Here is a 23,967-nt window from a genome sequence, read left to right on the forward strand (position 1 = left end):
TTGAGTATGATGGTTTTGGATTTATCCATATATGTTTGGTTATGTGTGTCAGTGATCTGCATACTAAGAATTAATTTTCTATTGAGAGATATATTATTCGGAAAGGAAGCCATTTTTCATCCATATTGAGTATGTGGTTAAGATTAATTGGGTCTATTGATTGACTCACATTGCCTAGCTAAGATGGAACTGTGAGAGACAAGATTCTTTGAGTTGAGGTGTCTCCCTGAATTACATAGGATATCGGGACTGGTTTAAAGGTATCTATAAATATATTCATGTATATATCTGTTTCAATGAGTGATTATTACCTGTTGTTTGCAAGGTTATATTTATTTCCTAACTAAATAGTCATATCTTCTGTCGATTTGAATCGATTGCTGGATGGTATTGCGTTTACTTAGCGTACGCTAAGTATACCCCAATACGTATTGGGGTTTGTGCTGTCCACGGGCTAGTACCCGCATAGATGGAACGCTTCAGTGAGGAGTCATGAGTGAAGTTGGTCTAAGTTTTGGATTTGGAAATGTACCATTCTTATAACCAACAAGGAACCGCATTCAAGAAAGTAAATTACGTTAAAAATTTTTTTGATGTATTCATTTATTATATTCCATCAGTTGATAAGATTTGTTTAGTCTGTAAAGTTGAATTTATGCATTGGGATGCTTTTATTGTTTTAACTTATGATTAATTGTAATAATACTGTTGTTTGAGATTATTACCCGGCCTCAATTGTGTGTGTAAAGGTCTGAATTTGTTTTGTCAATGGTGTTATATCTGTTTGCCATGTATGTACACTCTAAAAACAACTAGGTGAAAGTTCACCAGGAACTGCAGTGAACATCCTCCATATCCTGGTTGTTTTCACCAGGTTTCCTGGTGAATGAGACTTTAAAGGATTAGTGTAGGTGTCACAAATGTTTATCTTATATGAAAGAGGACAATAAAAGAAACCCAATAGTGAAGAAATTATTCAAATATCATTTTCTTTTTAGGAGATATTCAAGTTTAAAGTTCTATCTGATTGTGTATAAACTGCTGAAATCAGACTAGCTGTGACGTCATATCCTCACATTCCTGAAAAGTCTTTGTTATTTTATTAAAATATTTTGTAAGATTTTATGACTTACAACCAAAAGATACGTCAGGAGATCTCGTATGTGTCAAGGGAAGTATTTGAGATTTAACATATGAAGAATGTTTGATTATATTTTTTTAGATTTGTGAAAAAAAAGTAATTATTTTTTAATGAAATATATTGACACATGTTAAGGAAGTGAGGATGTGACATCACACCCTCACAGTTAGTCTTTCTACACCAGTCATTTGCAAAGAAATTTTGAAATCTTCAAAGTGTGATATCTCCTTAACAGAGAAAGCTATCATGGTAGTTTCTTCACTATTCTGTTTGTCTTTTTAAGCTCTTTCATACAAGATAGACATGTCAGACACCTGAACCAATCCTTTAACAAAATTCTGGTAGAAATAACCAGGATAACCTGGTTAAACTTCCTGGTTGGATTTGATCACTATTCTGGTTAATATCAATGGTTATTGCACCTCATTCCTGGTTAAATTAACCAACATTTCCTGGTTGATGTGACTCCTATCCTGGGTTAATATCAAACATATTCCACCTCTTTCCTGGTTAAATTAACCAACATTTCCTGGCTGGTGCCAATATACTATCCTGGTTAATATCATAGAACGTTCCACCTCTTTCATGGTTAAATTAAAAATATCCTGATTGATGTGACTACTACCCTGGTTAATATCAAAGAATTTGCCACCTCATTCCTGGTTAAATCGCCACTTTCCTTGTTAATACTAATGGGTATAGTGCCTTATCCTCGATTTAAGTTGCAATGGATTCAAATTATGGAAAGGCAAAACACAAATTGAATTTAAAAAAAAACATTTTTAATGTTACTGAAAGTTTATTTGTGTCTCCTTACTTTCGAATTTTGAGTAAATGAACATTCGCAAAATAGTTAAATTAATTCCTCAAATATTTATACGATGAATTTCTATAAGAAATGCAATACTGAAGTCAACATTTTGAGGACATATGTTTCACATTACCATCGTCGCATGTTGAAGCTCTGATTGTTCGACGTCAAGTGTGAAGTATAACAGAGAATACCAAGACATTGTTCTGCACTTTTGCACAAGGAAACAAAATCACTTGAACAGTTTTTACTACGGAACAAGAACTGAACAAAAGTTGACTTGCAGTAATTATTGTTCACGAGCTATGATTGTACTAGGGCAAATGGACCCTTTACCTGTCTCCTAAAAAACTTGATCATAGCCTCTCTCGCAATAACCTATATATGTTACGACAAAAGCCAACCCTGTAGCAGTAGCTATACTTTTCTTTGAACCAGATAGGAAGGTCTTAAAAGATCTATGTTCACATTGTTGTTGATAAGGATGACCTATTACCAAATTTATTTTTTTTAGTTTAATTATTTAATTATTGGTAATTATTTTACATTCTGAATTTAATCTTTACCAATATATTCTACGACTTAGCACTGGCAAACCGAACATTATTAACTATTAAATCCAAGCAAGGCTCTGCAAAACAATAATGAGATTAACATTAATGGTTTATTCATTAGCTCCTCTTTTGACGTCACATACTTGTGCAAACTATTTTAACTCAAATACAAAGTGGTAAGTGCGGCTTATAATCATCACAAGAAAGATTAATATGAAAAGATTTTGAACTAACAGTTAAAGAATAGACCGAAGCATCCCTTAACATGAAATTTCTGAAACTCCGACCCCGAATAACCATCTTCATACTTGACAATAATTATGATCACGTTTGCATACATCCACATGTCTGTCCGTGGACGAAGAGGCATTTCCAAAGAATTAACTAAACTGACCCCTAAATGACCTTGCACATAAAATTCCTGAACACCTCTATACGTCTCTTCATCACAGGTCATCTTTGTCCAAGTTTCATTGAAGTTGTACAAGCAGATTTTCTTCAATTGTGGACAGAGATATGGATTGAAATGAAACTTGTTCTCATAAACAGGTACTATTACATTCCTGATGTGCATCGTCCAAGCCAGAGGTATGCTTCTACGACTACAAAGCTGTTTAACTCATAGCAGCCTCTCTCAACTGTTCACCTCCTCAAGGTATTTTGGCATGATTGTACCAATCTAGGAAAGGAATGAAACAATTAAAGTATTAAATGGTGTGTTAATGAACTAGGATCAAAAAGAGGATTAATAATTTTTTCAGTCTACTATAGTTTGTACCAAATATTTTTGAAAACCTTTTTTTCATCAGTTCCGGTTGTACAAAAAGAATAAATTGCATTAGGCCTAGCCTGTCTTTTACAGCAAGTGCAGTAACAGGCTGTGTTGGTAGCCAATAAAGGATCACGATTCTTCACGGTGGTTTTCCTCTTATCTTTTTCGACGAACAAGAAAATGGAGACTTAATTCAGTACACACATCCTGTGTTCATGAACTTTCATAATACGTGACGGTCAAATGTGTAAAAGTGCAGTACACGATATTTGCTTGGAGCAAAATGAGTCAATAGTGTTTGTTACTTAAACCACTTCAAAAACCAAATGGTATGGTAACGGTTCAAGATTGTTTTGTTCTTGTCATTTTACGGTACATGAAGGTAGGAGCACTGAACGATCTCTGTCAAAGCGATTTCTCTTCATTTTAAACAAGTTTGTTTTTGCTTTGTAAAGTCCTGTCACTTCTGGCTGATACCCCAGTAAATTAATTGTTCAATTTCCTATTAAACATATCCAAACTGGTCCCACTTTACCAATAATCAGTGGGCTATCGGCTAATGCAATTCCATGTAAATAGAACATTAAGCTAAACGATAAAAATTACTTGATTTACATGAATGATTGCAAGGAGGTTGCAATAGTGCATGCAGTGTTATGCACCCTTCGATGTTGAACTTCCCTAAAACAACAGCCTTGCAACTAATTTTGTGTGGAACTTTTGGCATGAGTTGTAGTTTAGTATAAGACAAAATGAAGCATGTCTTTGTTGTATCAAAAACTGTTTTCGTTTCTCAGGTTGTGCGGAGCTGTAGGTTCACTCATAGCCAGGGCTCATTTTTAAGAAAATGTTAAGGTTGTCCTTTGAACAACCTTGCCGTCATAATTGGTTGTCCGTATGGAAAGCCATTTTAACATTTAATCGGGAATTTTAGATACCTGAAATTGTTTCTTATTTCAGATATCTGAAATTGAATTCGAGATATCTTAAATAGATTTCGAGATATCTGAAATTCTAATTCAGATATCTGAAATTGAATTCGAGATATCTGAAATTGAATTCGAGATATCTAAAATAGATTTCGAGATATCTGAAATTCTAATTCAGATATCTGAAATTGAATTCGAGATATCTGAAATTGAATTCGAGATATCCGAAATTGAATTCGAGATATCTGAAATTCTATTTCAGATATGTTAAATTTAATTCGAGATATCTGAAATTGAATTCGAGATATCTGAAAATGAATTCAAGATATCTGCAATTCTAATTCGAGATATCTGAAATTGAATTCGAGATATCTGCAATTGAATTCGAGATATCTGAAATGCATATGCATAAATTTCCGATTAAATGTTAAAATGGCACGTATGGAAAGCCATTTTAACATTTAATCGGGAAATTTCAGATATCTGTAATTGAATTCGAGATATCTGAAATTGAATTCGAGATATCTAAAATTCTATTTCAGATATCTGAAATTGAATTCGAGATATCTGAAATTGAATTCGAGATATCTGAAAATGAATTCGAGATATCTGAAAATGAATTCGAGATATCTGAAATTTTATTTCAGATATCTGAAATTGAATTCGAGATATCTGAAATTGAATTCGAGATATCCAAAATTCTATTTCAGATATCTGAAATTGAATTCGAGATATCTGAAATTGAATTCGTGATATCTGAAAATGAATTCGAGATATCTGAAAATGAATTCGAGATATCTGAAATTTTATTTCAGATATCTGAAATTGAATTCGAGATATCTGAAATTGAATTCGAGATATCCAAAATTCAATTTCAGATATCTGAAATTCCCTGGTATTTCGAGATATCTGAAATTGATTTTAAGATATCTGCAATTATTTGTAGATATCTTAAATAAATTGGAGATATCTGTAATTTAATTTGAGATATCTGAAATTATTTCGAGATATCTGAAATTCCTTATTAAAAGTTAAAACGGCTTTCCATATGTCCAAAGGGTTGATTGGTTGTACAATGAAAGCACCCAAAAATACTACTGGAGTTGCATTGCGCGAGAGCCGTATGCAAGTAATACTACAATGCATCAATTAAGCCTTGTAGGTGAGTACCGTAGCGTTAGGCTATTTGCAGGCCATGTCTATCGGCCTTAGTGAGTATTCTTACTTTAAGTCAGGGACGCAAAACCTTCAAATTGCTTCCGAATCCTACTACATATCAAGTGTGCATATCAAGCTGTGTGCAGGCTAGCCCATTGTGCATGCGCGCGTATGTTGGCACATGTCGATTGTACGAACGAACGTACGTACGTGCAGTTACTAACTTCATTATGTTCTTATAGTTTAGTCCAGGTTAGTCGTTCTGCGGAAACTAATGCTTCTTGGAACTCCTAGTAAAAATTATTTGATCTGTTTTTAGTTTGTGAAGGAACTACAATTATGAAATTACCTCCTGACGTCACCAAAACTGTATGTGTTGCAAATTTTGCCTTTATATAGGTCTAGACCGAGGCCTCGCCAGCACTAGCACAGAGTAGCAACATGCCTACTACTCACTAGGCATACAAGCATACAGGTACGAGCTACAGTTCTAGCGTACAGTACTGACCTATTAATAACGTTACTTAGTTCCAGGCTAGGAATGCCTAGGCTAACGTTACTATTACTAATTCTAGTACTGGAAAAGGCCATGATGCCTTCTTCAAGTTGTAGACTTCCTAGAATCCTTGTAGGCCCGATACAACTTTATACAAGTAGTATAGCACGGCGGTAGACCTGGTTTAGACTTAGGCGTAGTAACTAAATTTTGGACAAGGGCCTAGGTTATACTTATAGGCCCTAGGCCTAGGCCTACTTAGTTAAAAGTTAAATAAGCATAACCTACTGTAGGCCTAGGCTATAACTTAAGTTACTCCCAGTCCTAATGAATGATGCGCATACGTTAAAATCGGGTGATATTTTCCTAGAATTTTACAACAGGTTACAAATATGCTACACTTACAAAATTAGTAGACAGTACCCTAGGCAGATTTAAAGCTTAAGTTAGACCTAGGCCAATGCCTAACGTATTATTAACCCTACTTAGAATGTAAGTAAAACCAGGGAGCTGTTAACAACTCCCTGGTTAGACTAAGCAGGGAGTTGTTATGGAACCTACGAAAATGATAGCAAATTGTTGACCAGGAAATTTACGCCAGGTTTTTTTTTAGAGTGTAGCCTAGGCCTAAAGTCGTGTATTACGTACGGTTCCATTTGTAATATATCGCCATTTATATTTTCATTTCGTGCATGTAAATGATTTTTGTTTATTGCGTTTGGTCTGTTGTCACCGAAATGGCTGTCGTTGTCCCCCCGCCCATCCACCGCAGGGACACTCCTGCAACCCTCGTCGATCACTCACGCGGTAAAGGCGAAGAACCCTGAATTCGGTAATATCCCCGCTAATCTGCGGATCGCTTCATAAATATCATAGAGCCCTGTTGGCCTAACTTGAATATATGACCCGTCCCAGCTAACACAATTATGTTTTTAAATTATCAGGAAAAATGTTTTGACAAATGTTATGATTACATTATTAATATCGTTTTAAGTCGCTAGGAAAGCTGGAGAAAGTTATCACAACTTTTTTTTTTTAAATAACATTTCGATAATAGCATGAAGTTTATACATCGTTATAGAAAACGTAGGAATGCAGGCATCACGTTGTGTAAAACATTTTAATAACGTTAAATGTTGAGTCGCTAGGAAAGCTGGAGAATGTTGTCACATTTCCTTAAATGACATTTCGATATCAGCATGACGTTTACATAACGTTATAGAAAATGTTGTAAGAATGTTGGCATAACGTTGCGTAAAACGTTTTAATAACGTTAAATGTTGAGTCGCTAGACAAGCTGGAGAACGCTGTCACAACATTTTCTAAAATGACATATCGATATTAGCATGATGTATACACAATTTTACAGAAAATGTTGTAGGAATGTTGGCATAAACTGTGTAAAACATATTTAAGACCGTTAAATGCAGGGTCGCTAGAAAGTCGGGAGAACAGTTTCATATATAATGTTTTTTTACAACAGTATTACGATATTACCCTTACGTTTCAACAACGTTTTAACAAATGTTTAGCACCTGTTGAACTTACATTGTAAGATTGTTGGCATAACGTTCTGTAAAACTTCTTAAAGGTATAATTAAGAGTCAAAAGAGGTCAAAGGGTGAAATCTTTGTAACCACCATATTTGAAGAAAGGAAACATAGCCATGTGTCATATAGTTACCATGTGAATGTTAATGAATCCTAACCTGAATTCATGTTTGCATTCTGCATGTTGGATTTCATTCATTGGGTTTTGAATGCTCCATATTCAGTAGAACACTTTCGTCATTGGTATCGGCCAAAGTTCCTCTGGGATCCGAGGAATGTGTCAATTCCCACTTAATACTTTTTCAGTTGCATGACTCTAGTGTTTACTATGTCATATATATTGACAGTCATACTGTCAAGATCAAAGCCTTACAAATATGGCACGTAACGTTTGAAGGCAACACAACGGTACACATTACACAGTGTCTTACTCTAAGATCATGCTTGTCTTGTTTTTTTTTTCTTGGTTCAAAACAGAAACAAGCTTCGGCCCTGCCGAAGAGGAAAATAATTTCCATGGAAGAAGACTGTAGTAATTCAGATTGATCATTGACTACTGTACTTTCTCTGTTTTGGTTACAATAGAACTAATAGTACAGAAAGCATTTAAGTCTTTTTACTTCTTTTCTGACAGCATTGACAGCACCAAGACCATTCTGAATATAATGTTTTAGTACATTTACAACTGAAATGACGTTGTGGAAGTTATATTTGAGGAATAGTCTTGGGAATGCCTTTTATAGATGGCATGATGTTTTCTACAGCAGTTTGCTTAATTACCTTCCTATATAGAAAGTCACATAAACAGCTGTAAAATATTTTCTGAAACGTGTATAATAATCATATCTCATTGTTTTGAAGAAAACATTGTGACAACTTTCTTCTGACTTTAGTAAGGACTCAATCATTCCTCAAAATGTTAGTTAAACAGCTGTAACACCTTTACAAATGTGTTGAAATGTAATTCTAATGTTGTCATGTTGTTGTAGAAAACATTGTGAAAACGTTCTACTGTGCAACTCAACATTTTAACATTCTGAAGATATTAACACAACGTGGTAAAAACATTCATGTAACGTTATTTAAACAGCAGAAAAAATATTTGCTGTAACGCTGTTAAAATGTAATTCTAATGTCGTAATGTTGTTGTAGAAAACATTGAATTTCCAGCCTCCCAAAATGTCACACATTCTTAACCTCCACCAGAATCGATAGGGTGTTCTTCTAATACAAATGAGAACTCTACGTGCCAACAACGAGAATATTTGTCAATGTTACCTTTCCACCCCGGACCGCGCACAGGTTAGAGTTAGATTTAACCGAGACATGTGTAAGGTATGTGTGGGCCCCATCCACGCTCACCACCGTAGGAGACAGCTAGCCACATTCTCCTGCCGCCCAGCTTTTTATTCTTTCTGTAATTGCTTTCATTTGAATTAGATCATAAGACACTATAGTAACGTATGTAGGATACAGAATTATGATGAGTTATACAAGCCTATAGATCTGTGGTACCCGCACACTTAATTATATGTTGTAGAGGACTGACTCATCGCTGCTTTGTTGTGTTCATAGAGGAAGAACGTATATATCGTGACGTCATTGTTAACATCATGTCTAGACACATACCGGTATAAATAATTGTGATGTTTGTTTACCAACTTATTGTTTCAAACCAAAAATATATTTTAAAAAAAAGAAGAAAAGAGACCTCTCGGCGACACTCTTTTTCAAAATCTCCTTCACATAATTAATAAAACCTACTCAAAAAATAATTTAAAATCGTCTAGAGAAACTAAACACTTGCTACACTGGGAGGAGGCCTCGGCTCTGGCGGGGGGGGGGGGCTGTTTAGGAACTGCCAAGTACTGTTGATTTAACTAATTTTAATCGGAGTTTGAGACCAAGAGAAACCTAACTCTAACACCCCCACCCGAACTTGTTAAGGGCTTGTTGGTAAATAGGAGCGCCAAGAATGTCGACACAAATATCGGACAAAATTATTCCTTTTTTCGTGTCAAAAAACATTTCCCTCTCGGGGGTGTATTGCATCAAATGTGTAACAAAAACACCCTAAAAATCAGTTACTGTTGTATGAACAACATTCAGAATACTTTAAGAAGAAAGACTCCTGTAACTGCATAAACAAAATTGATTGCCCTATCCCTGGTATATGTAATACCCGCCCCCTCCCCGGTAGTGTCCGAGGCCACAGTATCTTTGTTGGTGGAGACAGAAATCTATGTTAGCATTGCGGAATCTTTCAAACTCAGATACTAACAACCACAAAGAATCTTTTAACGACAAAAAAATACGCTCACGACACAACACTCAGCAAATACATTCGGCACTTGAAAGACAGCAATGTTCAGTGTAAAATCACTTGGAAATTCCTAATAAAAGCCTGCAGTACTCATAATGTTGCTACAAAAAGGTGCAATTTATGCCTCTGGGAAAGTTTTCTATTATTATTTAAAAACCCAACTCAGCTACGTTAAATACCCGGTCAGAGTTTATAACCACTTGCGGGCATGCAAACAAATTTTCTCTGTCCAGCTTTAAGGATTAGGTTTCTTTCAAGGCCTGTCTATGCCATTTTTCTACCCAGATTAACAGATTAGGTTTCTTTCTGAAGATCGGTCCGTACCGTTACTTCGTTCTAGGTACAAAATATACAATGATGAATACACAAGTTCAAGATACTAGTTGACTTTATGCTCCATAGGCGAATGAACAAAATTAGGCTTAGAATGGGGGAGGTTCTTATCAGGATTGTATATTCACAAACAGGGGAGTGTTAGTTCAGTGGTTAACGCCGGTGCCTTTCAATCATAAGGTCCCGAGTTAGAGTCACTCCAAGATTAATGTATGTCGTCCAGTTACAGAGTTGTTGACAATTCATAATGATGGACGTTAAAATATGACTCTAAGAGACCGACTTCGGTCAGCTTGCGGCTTTGATAAGCCAATGATGGCTTCTTCGTGAGTTCCTGCTAGCAGGAGGATCTACAATACAATACAAACACTAACTCTTGTATCGTCATTGCCCAAGCTTTGGCTTACCAAACCTGGTAGCCATAGACTTTGTCAGTATTTTCGTGAAAGTCACATCACCAAGCATGAGAGTTTTGCATTTTTCTGAATTGGTCTTTAGAGTCAATTTATCAACTCTCTTGTCAGTCTTATCAAACTTATTCTCCATAACGCATTCTTCATAGACACCTTGATTGAGTTCTCTGAAATATTGCAAGTCGCTTCCAAATGACGGACCATAATCTTGAACTTTCTTCCAAAAAGTCCGATTAAAATGGTTGTATAACAATACATCTCCTCGAGTCCATTGTCTTACCTGTTCCTTTAACTCGATATCTACTTTGAATCTATGACTGGCGCTTCTTACACCACGTGATAAGTATAAAATATCTTCAAATTCCCAACAGAGAAGTTTTCTCATTAAAATTAACGACTCGTCGTAATATTCTTGAATCATCACCAAATGAAAATCTCGATCAATTTCGAGTATTTTGTCTCGGATTATTGATTCATCTTCATCATTCCTGTGATCTAGGCCAAGATCATATAACATACCATTTCGACTCAGTTCCCAATGAGCGTAGCTCTTATTCTTATAAAAAGACGCCGCATTTTCGATAAAGGTCTTAAACGGATTTGGTTTCTCCGCAATCTTCATTCCGCGATACATCTCGAAATAACCAAAAGCTGATTCTAATTGGTCCTCTGGCTTTCTTAAAATAGTGATATAGGTAGCGTTCGGAATAACAAAGTCCATTTCTTTCCTGTTATATCGGGCATGGTTTGTTAACATGTGAAACGTATTGTTGGTTAATCCGGGATACTTAGCAACTAACGCGCGTGTGAACGGCACGAGCGCGGAAAACACTTTCTCACCACCTCTAAACGCAAAAGTCAGATTACGGTAATAACCATACCTCTCAAATATCGCAGCTGTTGTTGTGCTAGCCGCTTTGTGAGTTTTTAGAAAAACTATACGAAATATTGGATCGCAAATATTGTTTTCGGATGCGTTCAATGTTTCATCTTGAGAAGAATTTAAATACTTTGCATTGAATAAGTGGTATGGGTACGCCTTTGTGATGCCATCAGCTTCATGTGAACGGCCTATTGATAAATCTGTATCAGAAAGGTGACCTTCTTTGTATCCAATTACAGAAGAATACGAATACGAATTCCTACAAATAAGGAGAATAAAAAGCAGAGAATAATTCAATATTCGCAAACATGGTTAAACATAAACTTCATTTAATATATAGCCATATCATATGGTTCACATATATGGTTAGAAACATTGTTAAATTCAAGGTCATCTAAGTACACATTCTTTTCTAGTTTTATAAGAAAGTTACTATGTAAGGCATTGGTTCTCAAAGTGGCCACTACCGCCCCCCCCCCTCGGGGGCGCTGTGAACTTTCAGGGGGCGCTACAGAATCCACGGGCGATAGGGTGGCGCTGGCAAAGCTTACGGGGCGTTGGCATTACTTTGTGGGGAGGCCGGGAGGGCATGCATGCACTGGCGAGCTACAATGCTTGTTAGATATTTCTGAATTCTTGAGCAGAAACAAGAATTGCTTGAACTTCGTCGATCTAGTTTTGTCGTCGACTGCCGACGCAATATGAGTTATGCATATTAATTATATAGCATGCACTTAGTTTCCCCACAACGGTTTTTACAAATTCTCCTATTCGTGAAGTCTAAAAAGTGTCAACAATGAATGTTAGCGTTATGTTAAACTAGTCGTAAAAAAACACTCGACGTTTCCCCCGGGCATCAAACCATGACAAAACATGACATTTTAAATTTCTATCATAACAAAAATGGACTCGATTTAGCAATGTCAGCTTAGAAAAGTATGATGTTTTATTACGTATTCGTGGAAAATCAGTCTGCGAATTGTTGACCAATTCCCAGAGACTTCCCGACATTAACATTATCCGACTGACAATGACACTTCAATTTTTTTAGAGCACATTAATTCTATCAGACTGCATCTCCATTTAAAATCCCATAAAACTTCATTCCAGTTACATACTTCAGACATCCATTCCTGTCAGTATATAATATGGGTTCAACAATTGTAACTTTCGGTTTCTATACCAATTTCTTAAAATTTGCTTTATTTCCTTATGAAACTACAAAAATTGTGTGCGCTTCGCGCGCTGCTTGTCCTCTTTCGTCCATACTCGCTGGCACCTTTCTCCACTTTCACCATTAAATCAGGCTAATGGGGGGGGGGGGGGGGTACCATATAGTCTGTAATTTGGGGTTAGAAGAATTCATATAAAAAAGGCCCCTGATTTGTTCTTGTGAAAAATATATCAAACAAACCATTCCAATATTTGCGCGCTTTTCGTGCAGCATGAACGATTCTGGCTCCATTTTGTGTTCATCGATTTTCCATTCCCGCAAACCAGGCGGGTGGTGCTGGGACAGGTCGTGCTTGAGCCCGTAATATGGTAACCCTTCTTTAACCCCTAGTTCAAACGTAACCGACAACAACCCCATTATTTTCCTCTGTAACATATACCATACCAAACCGAATTCCAACAACCCTTCTTCAAATTACTTTTTGTAGCACCATATTGCATCTGAGGGCATTAAAATATTCAAAAACTTCCCAAAGGGGAGGGCCCTCCCCTATGACCCCTTCCCTCCCCCACGACATAAACATATACCACACCAAACCGAATTCCAACAACCCTTCTTCAAATTACGTTTTGTAGCACCATATTGCATATGATGGCATTAAAATATTCAAAAATTTCCCAAAGAGGAGGGCCCTCCCCTATGACCCCTTCCCGACGACACAAACAAACCCAGCTCTCCCAAATGCAAAAGTACCTTCCAGCATCTACGTCAATTTCGTGGATACGGTCAGTTGGAAAATAATGAACCAGCAGATATTGGTTTTGTTCCCCTTCCCCACTTTCCAAACCCGAGGGGGGGGGGGCGCTGGGCAGATCCAATAGGGCAAAGGGGGGGCGGTAGATCCAAACAGTTTGAGAACCACTGATGTAAGGTTTTTGTCTTGTTCGTATTTAACTTGTTTCTCACATGCCAACTTGTCCATGTCTATGTCATTTCGGCTTAGGTAGTGAGATAGTATAAATATATGAATTTTTTTGAGCATACACGTGGAAGAATTCGATGACGAATTGAACACATTACTGTACATGTTAACTGATAGTATATATAATTAAAAGCAAGAAAGAACTAACCACGAATAATAGTGTTGAATGTGTAGACAGGTGGTGACGATGGTGACTGCCGAGATGGCCACTACAACCAGCAGGGAAGTCCTTCCAGAGAAGAATACCACTTTGGGGTCTCGTAGTGTCATCATGCGCTAATGGAGTCACTCATTATCTTGTCAACAAAAAAACAAAAACAAAACTGGGATATATAATTAGGGAGAAATATATATGCAATATATATATATATATATATGTATATATATATATATATATATATAGGCTATATATATATATAGGCTATATATATATATAGGCTATATACATATATATAGATATATATATATATTATAAATACATACCGTACATACATACACATACATAAATATACATATGTACATATGTATAAGGCCTAAACTTACGCCCATATCTGAGCCACACATAACTGCTTTTATCCGTCGTATAAGGGCCAGATATAGAAGTCTATGTTTAAGCCAGCTGGGTTTTTGTATATTAAAATATGAATTCTCGCGGGAAAAAGTACGGTACTCAACGTTATGTAACTTATGGTGAAAAGCTTTGACGTGGGCAGCTGCACTTTTTATCTCGAAAAATCAGCGCCACACTTTGTACCTGTGGTCTAGTCAATATTTTATGATATTAATGGCATAAATAAATATGATATTTGCACTTCAGGCCCTACTCCTTTCGTAAACCAGTAATTTGTTTCATTCAATATAGATAGGAACATATATTCTTTTGTGGAATCCATTAGCTTGATCTAGTTGAAGTACGTCCTATAGTTTACTTTGCGACAAGTTTGTGTCAGAAGTTGGCCCTTAATAGTTCTGTTGTTGTTTAGTGGTATATGTGCCATTTGAAAGATTCTTCTTATGTAAGGTATAATATGTGTTATATTGTTTTAGTATTGATGCAATTAATTTTCTACTAGGAACATGATCGTAATTGGGTTAAGTTAATACCTAACTGATACTGTATATATGGTAGTCAATTATGACTGGAACGTCGGCTAGATGGGTACCGTACTATATATATATAACGTTTGCTGTTTACTGGAAACTTATTGCACTTGTATTCAGCCGTATAGTAACAATTAATATTGCATTACTTGCATGTATACGGTATTCGAGATTGTCATTTAATAACTTAACCAACTAAATATAAAATATAATTTACTTACAAGCTCACTTCACACATACAGTATAACTCAAACGTGCTCACTCGCTCACAAGTGTTGACCGGTCAACCATGCATCCGTATTCACTGCCTCATTGTCTCATATTGTCAGTAGTTGGGTTTTGTCATAGGCCTACGTCACGAGTTGCATCATGGTTAGTGCCTGTTCCGGTATCTCGGTGCAGGTAAGGGACCCCCCCCCATCCCTCTTTCAGCCAAAGAACCCTGCTCCTCTTAAGACGAACTTGTGCCGCGGGTGGAAGTGTTGAACCTAGGGTTACACGTTGCTCTTGTAAAGATTGGTCTGGACCTATTGATATCATGGGTAATATTTTAAAATTGCATGAATGAACCGTGTATCATAATTGTGAACACCGTATATATAACCAGAAAGCAAGTGATTCCATGCCACAATTTTTGTAGGCTTTGCAGCTTTGGCATCTATTGGATTTACATGGTTTTAAGACATTGACTTCAACAAAATGGAGTGCGTTTATTGCGGATCTACTTGCGAGGTGTATGAATTAATGCAACATTTAAATTTGGGGGGGGGGGGGCATTTGTGTTTACAAGGCTTTCAGACTTTGGCATCTGTTAACATCAAAGAACCTCTAACCTACTTATCAAAACACAAGCTTTTATTTTCTTTTAAAGGCCATCGCATTTATAAAATGTCCAGTCTTTGACTGCTGCTGACCTCAAATATTATCAATTTGCCCCCCCCCCCCCCCCATATATATGCATGATGGTACTTACTAAGATGGATCTGCACCTAAGAAGTTCATGCAGGTTGATGACTTTTAGGAGTTATTGTGGTTTTAAGTCTCTCAGACTTTGACCGCTGTAATCTCAAGTGACCTTTGACCTAATTAAGAAACAATGTTTCTTGCACTAATTCAATTGGATCTACGTAAAAACAAATGAAGTACATCCAACCGTTACTTTAGAGTTATTATGTTGTTATGATTTACATTTTGACCTCTGGTGACCTCAAATGAACTTTGACCTCCTTAAAATGCAGTAGGTTTTTGTATTGATCAAACTGGGTCTGTTAACCAAGTAAAAATTAGCTTACTTTCTGTACTTCTACTGACCTCACCATTGAATTCAAAAAATTCAAAATTCAAAAAAGAAAGTAAAATGTTGCACTCTGGTGCATATTTAGATTGTTATATTAGTCTATAACTAGTCCTTGACGTAAAACAGTGCTTACAAAAGCTCATGTTTTGGCAGACCCGTAGCCATGCAAGGGGTGGGGCGAAGGGGGCGACCGCCCCCCCCCCCTTGAGCATATTTTTTTTAACGTTTTTATGATATCGCTAGTAATTTCAAATAGAAAATGCTTAGATGCAACTTGCAAGGCCTGGGAAGTGCCATTTCCAGCGATCTGGGAGGCATTTTCAGCCAAAATGTTCTTGTACGCTTCGCGCCAACTTATGGTGGCGCTAAGCTTAGATAGTTTCCAATGCCGAATCTACGGCTCTGATAATTTGCCTACAGGTTCGCCCCTCCCTTGGCAAATTCCTCGCTACGCGTCTGTGTTTTGGAGGTTAGAAAAAAGGGTAGACACCCGAAGGAGTGATCTAATTGCTCCCAACTGAATGTAAAAATATCCTAACTGAGCTCTTTACCCCCGACTGAAGGTGGAGGTGGTTTGGGACCCGTGGCCCTACTGTCCCCCTTTGCTCACGCCACCGAAAAGTAACAAAATTCAATTTGAGTGCAAGTTACATGTACAGCACATTGCGGCTTGTTCATGGCAAGTTGCGATGTGAATGTAATAAATATTTCGTCATCATATGTTTCTCATTACTGGCTCACAACCTCACACTACATACGTGGACAGAGAAAAATTTATCCGTACAAGGGTTACGTGTAATATCAAGTATATCACAGGAGTGTTAGCTCAGTGGTTAACGCCGGTGCCTTTCTATCATAAGGTCCCCGGCTCGAGTCACTCCAAGATTCATGTATGGTAGACAATTGACAATTCATAATCATGTACGTTAACATATGAATCTAAGAGACTGAATTCCGTCAGCTTGCGGCTTTGATAAGCCAATGAGGAAGTTCACGAGTTTTTGCTTGCAGCAGGATCTATTAAAAAATACATATACGTATCACTGACTGTGTATGTATGTATATGTATGCATGTATGTATGTATGTATATGTGATCTTCCCGCAAGTAGGAACTCGCGAAAGAAGCCATGGAGGCTTATAGACTCGCAAGCTGACCGAAGCCAATCTCTCGGCACACATCCATTTAACAGTGACGGTAAAGCATACGGTTAGATTCGAGAATGCAGTCCGGTACAGTTGAACCATGGAACGGTCAATATTTGAGTAAAAAGTTAATTTCTTCATGAGCAAGTCAGCTGTTAAATACTGTAACGTTAGGCCTATGCCATAGAGCAGAATATAAGAACTTGTATTCTGCTCTATATGATCCTATGCGTATAAGGCTATATATCATTATGCCGCCATGTCCAGAACACATCGAACTAACATACCTACAACAAAACATGCTGCAATGCCCCTTTGAATTTGCGGCCGGAATTTTAAAAAGAAACACTTGAGCAAATAATATATCAAACTTACTTTGTAACGAAATCTCCACAAATAATGGTACTAGAACACTGATTGCAAAGATATTACAAACAATTGCGAGGTCTGAAAAGATTTGTACTTGTACTACGTACTAGTTGTGCGAAAATATTTGATATTGTTTCGAAATGTCTTTTCAATAAAGAAATCATTGGTACGGTGGCTTAATATAGACATAGGAAAGAAAAAAATTGAGGTTTTTCTTGTATTTTTCTTTTCTTTTTTTTTAAGTCAAAATTTTGAGATAAAGAATCAAAATTTTGACTTATGAAGTCAAAAACAAAAGTCAACATTTTCAGATCAAAAGTCAAAATTTTGAGATAAAAATATATATATAAAAAAATAAAAATTTTGAGATTTGGGTCACTGAATTTGTTTTTATGTCTCTATTAAGCCACCGTACATTGGCTTTAATATATGTGAGAGATTTTATACACTAACATCATATATTCGCTGTCGCGCGTTCTGATCAATCAGGTTTGACCTCTGCAAATACACAAATGTGATATTTGAGGAAGATTTCAAAGGAAGAAACAGAGTTGGAGCAGGAAGCTGTTATGGAACAACTCTCTGGTTGGCGCCGTTTCTGATTTATTTAGCAATAAGAATATGTGGAGCTCAGTTATATTACGTAGTTAAATCAGACAGCAAAACTGCAGTGAGGTTTCGATGATGTCTTATGAATATATGACTGATATATGGTTGTTGCGTAAAGCCAGGATTAACAACATATACTTCAATCCAAGTAATACAGGGAAAAAGCATTGAGATATGACAAACAATATTCACATTCACGAAACAACTAATGTGCAAATGGAAATCGGTTGGTGAAACCCAAGCACCCTAAGCCGAGAAAAAAATGTCAATTAACAATGTCTCCAAAACGTCAAATTATTGTTTCTTGTAATGTTAATGAATTTTGCTCGGGAAATTGTTTACATCAATGACGTTACTTAAAACACATACAATGCCAATATTGCGCATTTATTCCTTACTTTTTTTTTTCTTTTTTTTTGGGGGGGGGGTTGATTTTTGGGTTTTTGTGTGAAATGTTGATACTTCTAAGATTCCCACGATCCCTTTTCCAAGCCAAATCGTTCAATCATTGACGTTCTTATCATTGGCGTATAATTCACATCGGCCATTATTATTCTTGAGCATCGCTCTGTCTCGTTCTTCAGCACATACTTCTTCTCCCTTCTGTCCCTGCCGTCTGTTTTATTGGGACTGATGCATTCTTTGAAAATAGCATGATTTAATCCTCGAAATGTCTCCAAATCGGTATCAAATGTCGCGCCATAATCATCAATCTTCTTCCACAGGGACTGGTTGAAATGATTGTATAGCATGACGTCACCCATGTTCCAAGTTTGCATCTTTCGAACTAGACTTTCGTCTTTGAGGTATCGATGACTGGTACTTCTTACTCCGGCAGGGATATATAAGATATCTTCAAAGTTCCAACATAGAAGTTTCTTCATTAGTACTAACGATTCATCATAATATTCACTGATCATCACAAGATCAAAGTCTTTATCGATCTGATTGATAAACTGTTCGATAAAAGACTTGTTCTCTTGCATTTGTCGATCCAGACCCAGGTCAAATAACTGACCATTGCGACTCAACTGCCACATATGGTATGTGTGGTTCTCGTAATATTTCATAGGATTTTCCATAAACGTCTGTAAAGGATGGTCATCCTTTGATAGATTCATACCTCTGTACATTTCAAAGTATCCAAAGGCCGATTCTAATTGGTCCTCCGGCCGTCGTATTATTGTGACGTAGGTTGCGTTTGGCACCACCAGGTCCATTTCTCCTCTGTTGTACCTCGCATGGTTAGCAAGCATGTCGAATGCCTTACCTCTCATTCCAGGGAAATTCAGAACATTCCTACGCGAAAATTTCGACGAAAATGATAAAATGTGGTTCCTTCCAACCGCAAAAGTGAGATTCCTATAATAACCATAGCGTTGGAAGAGGGATGCCGAAGTAGTGCTTGCTGTCTTGTGGGTCTTCAGAAACACAATACGTTGAATAGATTCGCACGGTTGAGCGTGTACAACGGCTAATTTCATAGAAGTTAAACTGTACATTGTACCATTTTCATCTGATCCGTTATGATGCCCGCTCGCAGATCTTATGGTGAGAAACTGTGAGATAACACTGCAAAGAAAGGAAGATATGATTGAAAATGAATATTCTGGCATAAGATATTGCAACAATTATCTTAACGAAAACAGGAAATATATAAACACTGATTATGAAAAAAGCCATATCAAATATCTTGAGCATATCTCGATGTGGAATTTTGACTGGCTGAATCCTGCCTTCCTGCGGGAAGTGGACACAGTTAGCGTCCTGTGATATCGTCATTGTAGCTTTGCTTTCCTCAGGCTGTTTTCCAATTTTTATTGGCTTATTTTTTTCCCTCTTTTTATTTAATAATGTTTACTTAGCTGTCAATATCCTCGGGTATTTTAGAATTAAATCAATACGTAACTTATTTTGATAGAAATGTTATTTGCCTCGACATTGTGGATAAATGTATAAAACATTATAATGAAAATCAGAAACATTAATATTGTTGTTGATTTTTCATCAAAATTTTTCAGCAATATGATACGTTTTTTTTTGGGGGGGGGGGGGGGCTGATCTGTCAATGCCATATTTAGAGATTCATTAAAGCGATACTTATATGATAGAAACTTGATTATTTTTATTGTGGATAAATGATTGAATTATTACAACAAAATAGTCACAATTTTACCACCCAATTACAGCATTCAATCTGCTATTGCCATGCAGTTGTATTTGCAAAATATGATCAAAGTAATTCATATCTTTGTCGTGCAAAATGTTATAAGGATGTGGCTTACTAAGATGCAGAAAATGTCCAGTAATATAGTTAACACAATCAACCTGCAGCCACTGGGATATAAAATCAAGAGGTACACAAATAAAGGCTATTATCATTCTTGGCCGTATCACTTTAGAATTTGGAATTTTTATTTTTATTTATTTATTTATTTTTAGAATTTTATAAGTGCTGTAATATTTTCCAAAAGGTACATCTCTGGATTATACTCACACATCGATGGGTTGTTCACTAGGAAAATGAAGTATCTGAGTACATGTCAAAATACTGGAGGGAAGGAGGAAGGGTTCGTGGTCGTGGATTCGTTAAAGGAATGTGAGCAAATTGTCATTATGGTTGGAAAAGTAGTGAGGGCGCTCCATGATAACTCACAACCTTCAACAAAAGAGATTTCTCTTTTGTGCGCTATTCCATATTAAATTGGGTAAAACGTATAGAAACCCCTGCTTAATCCACTGCTACTTTGTAAAGACGTCAAGATCCCTAATTAAGATCTCACCGATTACTGTTGTAGTTACATGAAGTTGAACAGTTTTGAAAAAAAAATTATACAATAATGGGAAATATAATTAAATTGCGAACAATTTGGAGAAACTCGGTTGGAAATACAAAATTCACAATATACTTTATTGGTCGTGAAAACTTTCGATTTAATGGCATTTTGCAGTGTCTGGTTAGCGCCTTCGAACAACTATTGTTGACATGGCGCTATATAAATGTTATCTTAATTGTCGGATTGATTGATTGACTGATATAGCAAATATTACAATGTTGACATTTCAAGTAGACTTAATTGACCACCACGTCAGCGAGATATCGCGTTCACTGTCAGTTCTAAATTGTAAGTGGGATCCTTGTCTAAATGGCCGTTAAAGCGGTATTCCGTCTAAAATGGCTGAAGCTGATTGCATAATCTAATGGCTGCCAATGTTCTGCAGCTTTAAAGGGGCATACTGTGATGTTGAAATTTTCTTCCCAAAGTGACGAATACAAACCATTGACTGTGATCATAACGCCGTGTCCCTTTAATACATAGACTGAACGTAACAAACTATGCTTAGTCAATCATTAAAAACTATATTGAAATGTAACAGCAAACGGCACCGCAAACCAGCTGGGAGCTGGAAAATAAAGGTGTGGCGCGTTATGGTCATTGTATATACTTCATCTGCACAATCAATTCCATATTCATCGTGTATGTTTTGGTGCATTTGTTTTGCATTCAGGCTGCATGGGGACTTAAACGAAGGAATTCCAAGTCCTCTGAAGTCATTTGAAGAGGACCACGACGTCATCAGAGGATTTATATTGTTAAAAGTGGTATTGTTAAGCTTAGGGTACGTAGATTAAGACAATGAAGAAGGTAAAAAACAATGGAGTCGTCAGTTTGAATGTAATCCACACTTGTGATTATTTAAAGCTCAAAGGAAATGTTGGAATTTTTAAGTCACCAATTGCATTATTTTGTTTACAAGACGTCGCTTCTTTCGAAGTCGATATAAAGGGTAAAAAACAGATGTGTTAGCTATTATTTACGTCGGTTTTATTGTAGCAACTTTGACAACACAACTTTCACATTTATCAATGTCAACTCCAATCTCCCTTGGCGTGATAATCGTCTTTTTTCTAACACTTTTGCCTAGAAATTAAACAATTACTTTCGAAGAGGTTTAACAGATAAATGTTGTCAACCTATATAAGTTCACTTCAATATGTACATAAAAGGTTGTGGTGAGATATGCAGATATATCGGATGAAATGTATTATTATTTATTTGAAATACTTTTAAGCCATTGCAAATCGATTCCGCGACATTTGAGTAAATATTTAGATCAAATCTGCACCATTCAGGAACTTTAATATACATGAAATGTGTTATTATTTCACAATGAAGTAATACAATCAACAAAGCCACGTTCCTTTTTCATCTTTGGTATCAACGATTAACCGTACTCTTAACATTCTAAATGTTAAGATTACTCTGTTTCCTTCGCAATGGTGTTAACGTGCAATAGGTGCTTAACCTTACATCCCCATTTCCACCAAAACATTTGTCACTATATAAGCTGGTTATGTGTATATCACTAATATATCACCAAAAATGACCCTTCACCCCCATCCCACCACCTTACCCACTTAACAATCCACGCTCGATTATCTAGACAAATTAAAGACCAGTATACATGCCATTATTAGAGAAATTCAATTTGAAGAAAATAAAAATTGATTTGAATCAAAAGTCACCATTTTTACCTTTTCTTGGGTTTAAAATCCCACAGTTGGTTGTCGTTGCGCAGAAGATGAAAAGTCAGTATCAACAGTGACGACCACATAGAAAGGAATAACATTAATGTTATTTTTGAACTAGAATTGACGAAAACGCAACTACCTGCTGGGGCAGACATTTTGAAGTTCGTCCTGACTGATCTCCTCATTAATTGAATATGTTTGGGTTGCTCTAATTTTCAGTACTATTCAGAGAGATCGATTTTACAGTAGTGATTGAATTAACAAACAACAGTTGTTCAAATAAAAATGAAATAATAAATCTTGATATGCATTTCAAACACCTAGTACCAAAAACAAACAGATGGATTGATGAGAATGTATGCCAATCTGCATATAGTTCAATTGACATTTATTTATTTTTATTTTTTTTGTAATTTTTGTTCGATACAAATAAGTGACGAGAACAGCTTCAATATATACCCATGCATGCATGTATGTGTGTATTGAGGGAATCCTTCTTACCGTTTCTGTTTCGTCGTCGTGTTTCGAAGATCCTGTCTTTCTTTGAAATATTGACGAATTTTTCCCTTCTTCTTCTAGCATTCATCCTGTTATAATTGTTCATTAGTTACCATATCCACATAATGAAGTGTACCTTTTCCCCGCGAGACTGCATATTTTAATATACTGGCTTATCATATACTGGCTCCTACATATACTTCTATAGCTGGCTCTCACATACGACAGATAAAAAACAGTTATGTATGTATAGGTGTGTGGGGGGGGGGGGTGCGTGTGTATATGAATGTATGTATGTACATATGTATTTCCATATCAATTTGGTGACTGTGTAGTATAAAACTAACGTTCCAATTATCGCGCCTCAACATTGGTGATTGGCTCTGTGTGTAGCTAGTTTTATATGACATGTTTTGTGTATATAGTCTAATTTAACAGAGAAATCCTCCAAGCCGCATTTTGCATGGAATTTGTACATCTTTGTTAATAACAAGCGCGACCCATGAAAGAAACTTACATTATTTCTCATTTTTCCCCCACCCAAAGGCGCAGTATCGAAAGCATGACAAAATGAGGCAAAAATTTTCAAGTTTTTCTATAGATGGAACATGAAATGTTTACATTTCAATTTGTGGGACAGAAAAAGTTTGTACTGGAATAAACGTAGGTGTATTTGACATGGTTGTACCCAAATGAATCTCTCTTAGTTTTATTGAGTGCTCTCGGCCAATTATGTACACATGGCTGGTCTGGAGTGACTCATGCTGATGATGCAATGCAACATTAATATCATTCGTCGTTACTTGTCGGTCTGTATTCAGCTCAGTTTAATATATCATAATATATTATATTATATCAGTGACTTTCAGGAGTTCCTGAATGAAGAATAATATTTT

The 23,967-nt window shown here is 36.4% G+C and overlaps 2 protein-coding genes across 8 annotated transcripts in view; one reads left to right on the forward strand and one right to left on the reverse strand.

Annotated features, from left to right (window-relative positions):
- Positions 1-628: 628 nt before the first annotated feature.
- On the reverse strand, positions 629-23,867 carry LOC139961984 (galactosylceramide sulfotransferase-like). 7 transcript variants are annotated; one of them, XM_071961748.1, is made up of 4 exons: positions 17,437-17,559; positions 14,842-15,147; positions 13,668-13,815; positions 10,105-11,622 (listed from the first exon to the last, which is right to left on the reverse strand). In XM_071961748.1, the coding sequence occupies exons 3-4, from the start codon at positions 13,790-13,792 to the stop codon at positions 10,452-10,454; spliced, it is 1,296 nt and encodes a 431-aa protein (XP_071817849.1). In that variant the 5' UTR covers positions 13,793-13,815; positions 14,842-15,147; positions 17,437-17,559; the 3' UTR covers positions 10,105-10,451. The 7 variants fall into 7 exon arrangements, 5 of the variants coding, with proteins under 5 accessions (XP_071817849.1, XP_071817850.1, XP_071817847.1 ...); XM_071961749.1 differs by lacking the exon at positions 17,437-17,559 and adding an exon at positions 15,594-17,406; XR_011791113.1 differs by lacking the exons at positions 10,105-11,622; positions 13,668-13,815; positions 14,842-15,147 and adding exons at positions 629-3,185; positions 22,577-23,867 and having other exon boundaries at positions 17,437-19,611.
- The window catches only part of LOC139961983 (proline-rich transmembrane protein 4-like), a 54,079-nt gene continuing 35,329 nt past the window's right edge, over positions 5,218-23,967 (forward strand). Inside the window, exon 1 of the mRNA XM_071961744.1 lies at positions 5,218-5,840. The gene's annotated coding sequence lies outside the window, so the exon portion shown is untranslated. The remainder of the gene's footprint in view (positions 5,841-23,967) is intronic.

Source organism: Apostichopus japonicus, chromosome 20 (genome assembly GCF_037975245.1).
Source record: "Apostichopus japonicus isolate 1M-3 chromosome 20, ASM3797524v1, whole genome shotgun sequence".
NCBI lineage: Eukaryota > Metazoa > Echinodermata > Holothuroidea > Aspidochirotida > Stichopodidae > Apostichopus > Apostichopus japonicus.

Bases quoted from the DNA above. Each gene is read 5' to 3' on its own strand.
- LOC139961984 (XM_071961746.1), bottom strand. From the start codon at position 13,792: ATGATGACACTACGAGACCCCAAAGTGGTATTCTTCTCTGGAAGGACT. The intron at 11,623-13,667 runs GTTAGTTCTTTC...CCTTATTTGTAG, and splicing joins ATTCAACACTATTATTCGTG to GAATTCGTATTCGTATTCTT.